At 35.4% G+C, this 12,127-nt stretch overlaps 1 protein-coding gene across 3 annotated transcripts in view; it reads right to left on the reverse strand.

Moving 5' to 3' along the window:
* Positions 1-252: 252 nt before the first annotated feature.
* Positions 253-12,127, reverse strand: part of AQR (aquarius intron-binding spliceosomal factor) — a 49,258-nt gene continuing 37,383 nt past the window's right edge. For all 3 annotated transcript variants that reach the window (XM_064424093.1, XM_064424092.1, XM_064424094.1), the window contains 7 exons: positions 11,362-11,549; positions 9,608-9,779; positions 7,236-7,406; positions 6,433-6,518; positions 5,427-5,601; positions 4,028-4,141; positions 253-778 (listed from right to left, as the gene is read on the reverse strand). In XM_064424093.1, coding sequence (XP_064280163.1) covers positions 533-778; positions 4,028-4,141; positions 5,427-5,601; positions 6,433-6,518; positions 7,236-7,406; positions 9,608-9,779; positions 11,362-11,549 — 1,152 coding nt within the window. In that variant the 3' untranslated portion in view covers positions 253-532. The remainder of the gene's footprint in view (positions 779-4,027; positions 4,142-5,426; positions 5,602-6,432; positions 6,519-7,235; positions 7,407-9,607; positions 9,780-11,361; positions 11,550-12,127) is intronic.

Below are 12,127 nucleotides of genomic sequence, written 5' to 3' on the forward strand. Positions count from 1 at the left end.
GGTCAAAATTCAATAAAGCTTTTGATCGCTTCCAAGTCCCATGACAATTTACATTTCTCAGACATACAATCACATACCTTAATGAACTTGAGCTTATGCCTAAAATACCATCCCAGCGCATACAAGCACAGCTCTGCATAAGGAATTCTCCAGGGCAAAATACTAAGGAAACCATAAATCATGTCTGACCAATACTGAATATACTTTGTGAGGTTAAATGGGTGACTGAATTAAGAGTCAAATACTCAAAACTGGTATAAAAAGCATCTTTACTGAACAACTTATAAAAAGGAAAATGCATATAATTTGAGGCCATTAAACAAATTACATTACCAGTAGTGACAAGAACTCAGCAGAATGTTTGCCAAACATCCTGCTTGTCCACCAAGTATTCAGTGAAAAGTATACCAAACAGGTATTACATAGGCAACCATTTAATGAAAGTCAGTGTAAAAATAGCAATTATTTTTCCAACTGCTCTTTTCCCTGCCAATTTCTCAAAATGCATTTGGAAGGACAAGGATTCCCTCAATCACTTTTCAGTCTCATTCTCAGGTTCACTGTCTCCACTATCACTGTCTCTTCCAGGGTGTTCTGGCATTTTTTTATGTTCATTCATTTCATCCATATTCAATTCTCCTTCCTTCATCATTTCTTCCACTACTTCACTTTCTTCTGCTGCATCTTCCTGCAGGCCCTGAACTTCACCTTCAGCTTCAGTCTCTCCAGTTTGTGTTGGTTCTGGTTCTTCAATCATGGCAGGTGGGGGCAGTAAATGCTGGATGATTGAAAAAGGAAGGATTTAAATGTTTTACACTTTAGCTTGAACTATTCATGTTATATTTAGGATTTTGCATTAGATAACAAGTTAACAAACACTTAAGATTTAGAAGCCATAATGCTTTATAAGCACTTCAGTCCTATATATATATAAAAAAAAATAGAGTAATGGTCACAATATAGTCATCTTAGAAGAGAGGGTGTTAAAATCTCAGGACTTCCAATTCAAGGAGAGAAAACACAATTCATTATCCCAAACACTCACACAAGTAATAGGGTTACGGTAAATCCTTACTTGGAGCAATATGCGTATTTCTACCCAAATCTCATCTGTTACCATTTCAAACTCCAAGATATGTTTAACTTGGTATTTGATGCCTTCAACAGGCCTGTCTTTAACAACTAATACGCATAATTTCCCCTTGCAACATCTTATAAAATACTATCTGAATGTTATCTATACTTACACAAGTTTCATGCACACCTGTAAACGCAGAACAATTCAAGTTTCACTGACAATTAAACAATGCTAAATATTTTCACACAATACTTCTGAAAGAGTGATTTTGTGTATTCCAAGTGTTCTGCTTACAACCAAAAAGCAGTTTGTAAAACATTATAGGCTAGAATGGTAGCCAACAAAACTGGACAAAAATGACCAGGAATATATTGAACTGAAGAGTATAGATGAATGCTCCAGGCTGAACAGAAACACACACTTCTTGCAGCCTGAATTTAATGACATGATGGATATTTCTTTAGAGTATTTTGGATCATTGTAATGAAATGCAATCTTGAAAAACTTGACCATTTGTTTTGCTCAAAAGGCAACTTTTATCACATGACAAATGAGGTGTTTCATTACAGTGAAGTTTTACCTTCAATTAGATGACACTAGTATTACAAATTTGCATAGGCAAATCTACAAATCAATTATGATTACCAGCAGAGATATAAAAAGCATTTTCTACAGACCTTGAAGTTATCAGACTGGTCTCTATATCCATCTGTGCACAGGAAAGTGTGGTTCTAAATCAAAGATCTTACAGAAATATATTCTTGATATATGCAACAAACTCAGACTTTTGTTACTTACTTAGATGCACGCTGTGCTTTTTTACAGCTACTGTAAGGACTAGCGTAAAAGAAAAGGAAAATGATAATGTTGTACTGAATAGAATAAAAGAAATTTATTGCCAGCTTTGCTTTTTTTCAGTAGTTCACTTCTCAGCTTCTCCTGCAAGGAGAATGTGATTCACTGTCACAGTAGGAAAACAGCAGTTCTGTAACTATTTTTAGCTAGCAATGCATAAGATTAGGATGCCAAAAAGAGTAACAGGTATTAGCAGGAGAACTGCATCCATATTTGATTAAGGTGTCAAGCAAATGGTTTTTGGTAAAATTTAGATGCTAGCATCTGCTTTTCAGAACATGTATACACTTGCCTGTTTCGACAGGGCTGTTCATTTACACCTAAATGTGGCCAATATACTGCACAATCTACTGAGTCTTCATCACATAACATTTTGCATGGTTGAAAGATTTCCATCTATATTAGACAAACTGGCTTCAAAGCAAGTCTTGTCAGGTGCTTACAGGACTGGGTTTCTAAAAAAACCAGTGTGAGCTTACTTCACTACTACTAAAAAAATTTACAGTAATAAGAAATTCTAGTAGTATCCTCTTTGTATATCCCCTTTTCTTTATAGCACACAGGTAATGACAGCATTTCTTCAAAATAGTGAGAAAGTAACCTCTCTGTTCAGATAGCCTGGAAAAGGCTTTTTCTGGGTAACAAAACACTTCAAATTTTGATGAAGCTTTCTCTCAGAAGTAAAAATAAAATCTAGAAGTCACTGTCTAAGAAATGCAGGGAAAAATAAATTTTCTGCCTGAAAGTCTGACATTCAGTTAGTTTTGGGTTCTGATCTCTACCAATTACACTGTTCTGTATTACACGAAACATGGAAGTGAAAGAAAAAAAGGAAGAGGATGTGACAGAGACATCCCTGCATTAAAGAACAGGACCTAGACCTCTTAGACCATCTGCTCAAGGACAGTCATGTTCACATTCTCTTCCCAGAGTCAGCTAATAGAGAGTAAGCAGTGTCCTTTTACATCAATTTTGTCCACTTCTGGAAATCTTTCAGAAGAGCAAAAACCAATAAGGGAACTTCAGAGTACCATGAAAGAATAAATTATAGGTAATACAATATATAGATATTGTATAATGTATGAAGAATAATATACAGGTAATATAGAGATGACAGATCCTAGAGACTGTGTGAAAGCTGATGCAGTTAAGGGGTAGCATTTAAGACCATTCCCTTTTGGTTTAACTACCTCTAGGCTTTACAGCTCCAAGTATGGTGAGTAAAGGCAGATTTCTGCTCAGCACACTATCTAAGCTACCTTAATGCTCCACTCACTTACATGAGACTAAAATACTTTCTGATGGGTTCTGAATTCTGCTTCAGGGATTAAACAGTGACAAAACTAGGTACAGAAGTGTCTACAACTGCTTCCAACCCCATGCAATTTTTGCTGGATGCTGAAGTACAGCTGAAAAAAATTGCTCCAGAACAAAAAACACTACAGCTGCAAACCAACCTGGATAATAGGGAGATTCAACAGGGTCAAAATGTTGAATACATACACATACGTATGTACACATACAACATACACAAATATTGAATACATTCACATAGTATTTTGAGATGTTGCAAGGGAAAAATTATGGGTATGAGTTGTTAAAGACAGGCCTGTTGAAGGCATCAGAAACCAACCTGGATAATAGGGAGATTCAACAGGGTCAAAATGGTTTCAAGACATGGTCTGGTCTTTCCCTTACAAAACATTATTACATCATGCAGTGCTGTTATAATCCAACTAGCTGAAATCCCACACTTACCTGAAATGTAACACACAAGTTTCCTTCAAATTAGTACTGGACAAGCTAGTTCTTTAGTATTAATGAATAGTATTTTTGGCCCAGACAGAGCCGTCAACACACTTGTCAACAATTACTGATAGGTTTGGGGCCTTAAACTGGGGCTTAAACCACTAGAAGATACAGTTTTTGCTACTGCAACATTTTACAAGACCTCAATATTCTCACTTCCAGTCACAAACACTTCTTGAATTTTAAATATAACAGAAAAATACTCAAATTCCAGCAGCTTCTCATGCCATTTAACTGAAAAATGATTTTATTTTAAATGTATTCCATAACTTAGACAGTTCTTACCTGCTGATGGTGGCGTGTACTCTGTATCATGTGCATATACATATTGTAGACAAAGTTAGCCATTTGAGGCATGTTCTTAATAACATGGATTTGGTGAGCTGGTCTTTCTCCATTCTAAGGAAGGGGGAAAAAAGCAAAACAACCACCATTCAAAGGTTATTTAACTATATTAGAAGTCAAAAGCCCCAAGAAATCAAACAATGCTTTTCAAAGAAAAAAGAATTGGCGAATTCTTTGGAAAGTTAGGAAGCATAGGTCTTACATTTTGGGGAACTGGATCAATCATGATACTGCAGCCTGAAGAAGAAACTTCAAATGGAGAGGCTGGGTTCTGATTGTTACTGCATGAAGTACATTTTGGACTAGAGTAATTTAACATATTAAAGGCACGATTTGTTTATGATCAGATTAGGATTTAGCCTCTTGCCTGTTGCAGCCCAGCTCCTTGTGCACACTCACTGACCATGCTCGTTGCATTCTTGTTGTACGGTTGATCTGAAAGTTTCAACTGAAAGGGTCCCTCCCAAACTTGTCAACAGCATTTAAGACCACGGAACAAGCTGTAACTGAGTTTTGGGTGCATGCAGGTATCCCTTCTCAAAGCTTCAGAAAGCAGAGCAAATATGCTCCTTTGTTTCTTCATTTAGCATCCTGCTGTGTGCCTGTGCTTAGATCCTCAATACGAACCTTTACCTAAAGATCTAGTGCAGTATTACAAATTAGGTTTCTATACTTATGAACCTAGCTCAGCAGCAAAACTCTCACAATATTGAAACCAATTTTAAGAGAAAAAAAATTAACTTGTAATCCTGAATCACTCGATTACATGTAATTTTACCTCTTTAAATAAGAAATTAGTAGCTTTATTGTAGCTTTGCTTGAGAAAAACCATATTTTGTTTCATAACAAAACCAAAAACATGTAAGAACTAAAAAACTGTTTTGACCACAAAAAGAAAAATACTGAATCATTTACACAGGCAGAACTCTGGAAAAAGCAACAGCTACTGATACTTAAATTATACTGATAATTAACTTCTGTGGAAACATCAATTAAAACCAACTGGTATGTATCATGACAAAAGACAACTCCATGGAGTTATTAATAGAATCATAGAATCATTAAGGTTGGAAAAGACCTCTAAAACCAACAAAATCCAATCATCAAGTAGCACTGTTGAGTTCACCACTAAACCATAACCTCAAGTGCCACATCCACACCTTTTTTTAAATACTTCCAGGGATGGTGATTCCATCATTTCTCTGGGCAGCCTGGTCCAAAGCCAAGAAATGGAGGCACCAGTCTAGCAGAGAAAACAGTTTCACCTCTTACGGCCCACTCAAAAAAAGTAAGCAAACACAAACACCCATTACAGACACCAAAATGCAGCTGTTCCTACCTGTCTTGCTGTTGGAAAACATTCTGTGGGAACAATATGAAGGTGAAGTGGTCGAGCTGTGAGTTGGCTGAAAGCTGGAGTTAGCTCAAAACAGTTCTGAAATAGTGATACCCTTGCAAAGATATAAAGTCCAAGTCTGGCTCTTGACATGGCAACAACTAATCGTCGGACATCCCTTCAGAAAATAAAATCAAACATGTTCTTTTTCACTGATGACACACTTGCAATAAAAATAACTAGACATACATGGGAGTCTTAATTAAAAGAAATATAAAATCACCTGCCCAAATACTATCTTGTCTTTAGTTTTTTTCGCTACACATTGTTTCAATAACTAGCACGTTCTAGTACCATTATATAGAAACATAAATATATTGGTTCACGCTACCAATACCACTATGAAAAACCACCCTCTACTATTTTCCTACACCTCCAAAGTAATGTTGAGAGTAAACATTTAGGAAAAAATCCCAGTAGCATTTCTGTATCTGAATGAGTAAAAATGAATTTGATAACTCACCTATCTACCTAAGATTAGACAAGACTTCCTCCATCACATCCCAAACGAAAAGTGCAAACATTTAAAACTACACACAATAATGCAACTTACGCAATGATCAAACACTTCTGATGCAAAATTTAAAAAAAATCTTGATTACAGGAAAGGATCTATGAGAAAATTTAAGGCTGCATTTGCTCAACAGTACTACAGTCCTATCATTCTACTAGGGTGAAACCAAGATCAGCCTATCTGCAGCAACATAAAGTAATTATAGGGTTACCATATAATTATCATTACGAAAGGATAAAGTGCTCAAGAAGAGGGTACCAGACAGTTATAAAAGGAAGTCTGTCTGAACTTCATTATATACATAGCATTGAACTTCATTTCTACTACTACATACTCATACAACAGAATTTTTTGTATAATGTACTGTAAACATTTCTGTATGTGATACAGAGTACAAGTACTGCTGTGGCGCTACAAGAAGATGTTCTTACATACCTAAGGTGGCCTACAGCTTTGGTACGCACTAGGGAAAGCAGAATATAATCGTTCTGTTGACCTTGAAACCTGTCCACAGTTGTCACCTAGAGAATAAAAAAATAAAAAAAAAACTCTATAGGTTAATCTTTGCCATTTCAATTAAAACATTACACCAAAATTTTCACATTGACTTTGGACTGTGATTGCAGTAAAAAGAAGAGAAAATTCTTTAACTGATTTAGCTGGCCTCTAACAAAAAGCCTGGGGTTTTTTTCTGGAATATGTTGAGAGGAGCTTTTGTCTGACTGTATACTGTTACTTTTACTTCTTTTTGTTTAAATTCGGACAGAGAAGCAAGGTGCTAATACCAAAAGATTATGGAAAGCCATTAGCTTTGTAATACAGTTTTAACCTGCAAAATTAGCACCAGACATTTATAACTATTATTTATTTGTTTCTTCCAATTCGTGATCATACATTCTATCAAACAATTTCCACTCTGGGCGGTTCTTTCTAATGATGTGATTTGGGGAATGATATTATTGAGGACAAACAAATGACAAAAATAGTTATTCTTCCCCACATAGCCTGTAGTGTTTTCACCTTCACCAACTTCACTCCGTCAAATTATCAACAGGCAAAAACAAGGGCACTAATCTATGAAATTCCATAAAATGTAGGTTCATAAATATGTGGTTAAACAGGAATACTTCCACAGATACCTACATAAGTATAGCTTAAATTAGCCTGATTTTCAACATGACAATTTAAAACCACAAAAACCAGAACTACTGCAATGACTGAAATACTTTCAAAGTCACCTTGTTTGGCCTTCCAATCAGAGGATTATTTCCACATCGCTGATTAATGACATCACGGATCAGGTGTTTCTGTCCATTATATGTTGTCAGGATACTTATCCTGTCTGCAGGATAACCAAGCAGGCACATATACATGAAGACTGCCACAACATACTCTGCCTCACCAAGATTCTAAAGTTTAAAATAAGAGAAAAAGACATGAAGAAAAAGACAAAAAAAGGGTTACTCATCCTGTAAGGTTACGAAGAATAACACCTGTGACATTGTCAGGTATTTTAGACAAGTATTTTAGTGCTGAGAGAAATGTCCCTAGATCTGATGATTCTTTGCTCACTTAATAAAGCCACTTTGAAAGAATGAAAGAAACACAAGTAGGTTTAATACCTTCATTCTCATTCCTTTGCAGACAACTGCTAAAAATATCTACATTAATATTATTGTTAGGCACTGATTGAAACTTTGCAATATTTACTCCAAAGTTCCAGTCAGCCAAAAAAGCTGCAATGACTCACTCCCCAAACTGAACGAAAGAACTAGTTGCACTATTATAAATAGTCCTTTCAAGTGTTAATTAGGAGACAGACATCTGGATTATCAAATCCAGTTATTTCCACTGCAGGCCATCCTATTCAATTACAAATTACCAGCTGTTATTTTGTATATTCTAACTTTCTCTCTCTGTCATTACTTTATGAGTCTGTCCCAAAGTACCACTCTTCTGCCTATGGGAAGCTTTGTTCTATTTCCAGACTGAAGTTATTCATAGCCTATTTAAATCCATTTTCTGTCAACAAAAATTATCTTTCAGGTTAAAAAGTTGTTCTCAAATGCTGACATTTACTCCTGCTCTATTTATACAAGGAATTTTATCCCCACTTGGCGTATGTTTGAATAGGCTGGACATACCAGCCTCATTTATTTTTTCTGACTAAGTGGGCTCTGCATTACTTGGAAAATGCAGTTGCCAGGCATATCAAACACCTGTGGGTGTAAAGCTATTCTACAAATTTTAATCCCCTTTAGCTCTGGAAAGAAAAGCCCAAATTTACAAAGAGAATTACACACGACAACAATTTGTTATCTCATGAAAAACCTTGAATGCCACCAACATACTCTGCTAAATATCATTCAATTATCAATATCACAAAAAAAAAAAAGTAATGGTAGGAAGTATTAGAAGAGTGTGCACATTAAAGTACTGATATAATGAGAAGTGTGTTCTGTGTCCTCATGTCAGTGCTCTTAATCTTCTTTAGCCAAAGAGTGGTCTAAAGCAGTGCTCCCACTCTCAATTATCAGACACTCCTTTCAGCTGTTTGTGTTCCACTGGACAACTTTTTACTACTTGCATGTTAGAGTTTTAAAAACAAAATCAAAATAATCTTTCCAACAAATGCTGTCCTCAGTTTAGCAATGGGATAAAGTAGATTATGATTAACCATTGCTTTCTTCTCTAGCAGCACACTAACTGGTACTGAAGAAGTATTGAGAAGAACCCAAGCAAAACCTACGAATATATTTCATACCTTTTTAAAAACAAAGATTTGCATAAGTCTCAGTGATCTTCAGAGGGAAAAATGAACATAAGTATTATCATCATAAAGTGTATTGTTTGATTTCCATAATATTGAGCAAAATATAAGGTGTTAATTCCATGTTTGAATTGAACTCCTTAACTTGCACATTGCTCCAGCTCTAATTTTTCCAAAGCCCAAGTTGGCTATTTTAGGCACTGTAGTTTGTTCCACCAGTTTTTAAAATAAGAAAAATAAGAGGACTGAAAATATAAGCATCTCATTACAAGTGTAAAATGTTTTCCTAATTTAAGAGAAATAGAGACTGCTGATGATGGCTTAATTACAAAATTTAGTTGAGAGTTTGAAAACCTAGTTGAGAAACTCCAAGATTAAGTTTTTTTTGGCAATTTACTTCATCCTCAATGTCTCTATGCCTCTTATGTATATTACTGGCAGTACTGTTTTGTTCTTTAATGAACGGGCATTTCAGCATTCCTACCTGTAGATCAAATCAACACAGTGACTCTTCAAACTCAGGTATGAGCAACCAAGCAAACTTCATTTCTTTGTGTTCAGGGGAAGTGCTACTGTTTTTTCACTATCATGGTACAGCTGAATTACAATGGCCTTTAATTTGCCTCAGGTCAAAATTATGTTTTTTAATTCATTACACCAAGTCTCATGCCTCCCATAACAATGAGAAAACAAAGTAATTCACTGAGCAAAAGCCCCAACACAATGTCTTCATTTTCAACATTCAAAATTCATTAAAAGAAGGAAAAAAATCATACACATGACTCAATTATCTGAGAACATGAACGAGTGTCAGTTTACTGTTTTTAGTACTTCCCTTACCTGATAGAAATAAGGATTGGGTTCAGACTCTCCTACACCGTTGAAGTCTTCTACATTTATAAGCTGGAAGTCATACAAAAAGCCAGCATTTGCTGTCCTGAACTCTGGCAGAAGCTGCACGTGGGGCAGGTTACCCAGGTTCTTGTAGCGCCAGTTGTAGAGGTTACACAAACTGTTCAAAACCACACACACACAAAGCACACACAGTGAGCTACAGCAAGCTCTTTAACTCACTCAGAAGAGTTCACTTGCATAGAGATCAGGGCTTCTGTAGGTTTTCAGTGAAAAGAGTAATTGTGCTAGGCAGCCTGTACATATATAAATGAACACACTCGAACAATCTATCCAGCAATATTATTTTTAGGTCATGATTCTGTTTTGTTCTCTCTCACTGAAAATTTCAGATGCCATGTCAATGTGGCACACTCAGGTTTAAGTCTGTTCCTCTTGATCAAGCTACAAATTTTATGAGAATTCTAGCAAAAACTTTCATGCGTAATGAAACTTAAGGAACATTAATCCTTCTTTACAACACAGAGGAGTAAGGAAAAAATTATTTTCTGCAGTAACTGTGGTAAAGCTTCTTACAGTAAAAATAAATTGATTTCCTTATTTATTTTGTGTAATGCCTAGTACTAACACAAAACATGAATGGAAACGAACAAAATCTACCTAATTCTGAATGATTCCTGATATTTATAGGGACAGTAATACTAACAAAATGCCTCATTCACAAACGCCCAACAATATCCAGACCAGCTCAAGAAGCAGATAGCTTATAGGGAAGTTACCTGTGATCATAAAAGACAAAGCACGAGAAGTAATTTCTTGATCAAGAAATTACTTGCAAAACAAAGGACTTTTGCTCTCTTATCACTAAGAAGTTCACTAAGATTCTGTAAAACAAACTTTATTCACCAGCGCATTCAAATAACATCTTCATTTTAAAAATCATACTGAACTGTCATTCATAAGACTAGACAATAATATTCTAGATTCCAAACATTTCCTACATGAAAAAATTGAAGTAATCCTTTATATTGCTGACTCCACTTTATGCTAAAAATAAAGATTTACAACTAAACCTAGAGTGGCAAGATTTTATAAGGAGTAATTTTCTCTTATTTGGTCTTATTTTTCCTTCTTAACATGACACCACAAATATGCAATGCACACAATCAATAAATCTGGTATTTAAATTACCACAGTGAAATGACAAATACACAGATCAAAAAGAAAAGCTATTAGACTACAGTTGCAGCATCTCCTTTATTATAAAAAAGGCTTTTTATTCTTATGAGGACAACCTGAATGTGTCCAATCTCTGGATGATCTCTCCTGAAATACTGCAGAAAAGCAGCCTTTTGCAGTCTTTAGGGGAATTATTATATATTAAATGCTAAATAAACCGGATTTTTATTTAACTTTGAATATACTAAACATTTGTTTAGAAAAGAAAGCTTCTGCAAAGTTTCATTTGTAAAAAAACTCCGAAAGTACCTTTGAATACAATTTTTATTAAAGTACTCATGCAACAGCAGAGTACTACTATATAAAAATAATAATGAAGAAACTAATCTGATTGCATTTCAGAGAAGTAAAGTCTGCCTTCCTAGTCTAAGCTGAAATTAAAATTCAGGCTTTGTAAACTCATGTCCTAACAGTAAAAACCAGTTTACATAGCTATGTGTGCCCTTCTCTCATTTTTAACTTGTTACTTTCTTACAAGCTAGACAAAGGATTTTCTGTCTTACCTTGCTCTTGCTCTTCCTTGTGCATCCAAGTCAACAGTTGGCACTCCAACACGAACAAACCGTGTAAAAAGAGACTGTTCCATGTTGGAGTACTTTTGAAAAGCCATGTTCTTAATGACTGGTGGCAACTGATGATGGTCACCAATCATAATCCACCTCTTCAAACGACTGAATCCATCCTGAGGGTTCTAGAATTGAACAATTACACTATTGCAACTATTACAATATAATCAAAGCACTCAAAACACATTAAGAGTCAGATTGTTTGCCTTTGTCTAAGCCCTTCAACATTTGTTTTTAAGCCACACTGAAGTTCAGTCTTTTTAAAGACTACTAGCTTCCATCCAATCAGAGAGTAGAATTGTAAATAAAGTCTCTTATAAAACAAGTACCTTTATCTACTAAAATCAGTACAGAAATATCAGAATAAATATCATATTATATTGTTTTAAAGGCCAAAATCCCTGATTACTACACAGTAATAGCAGTTAACCCAGAACTGTCCTCTGAACTTTATTTTTTTAATTCTGAGGTAGTGAATATGAAGCATCTGAAACAGTTTTTAGTGTTCAGATTTCTGAGGCAACACTGAACCCGCCTTTCAAGTATCTCTGCAGTTCCTGTGCTTCATCTGTTTACTTCTGTAATTCTCAAATAGCCTCTTCCATGACCAGGATGTGCCCCATACTAATTCCCATCTTGGCTCTTGGACTGAATGCTCTTCACAATTAGTGTCTTGGAGACTTCCAGCTGTCAGATCCTCATT

The sequence above is a fragment of the Passer domesticus genome, chromosome 6 (genome assembly GCF_036417665.1).
Source record: "Passer domesticus isolate bPasDom1 chromosome 6, bPasDom1.hap1, whole genome shotgun sequence".
NCBI lineage: Eukaryota > Metazoa > Chordata > Aves > Passeriformes > Passeridae > Passer > Passer domesticus.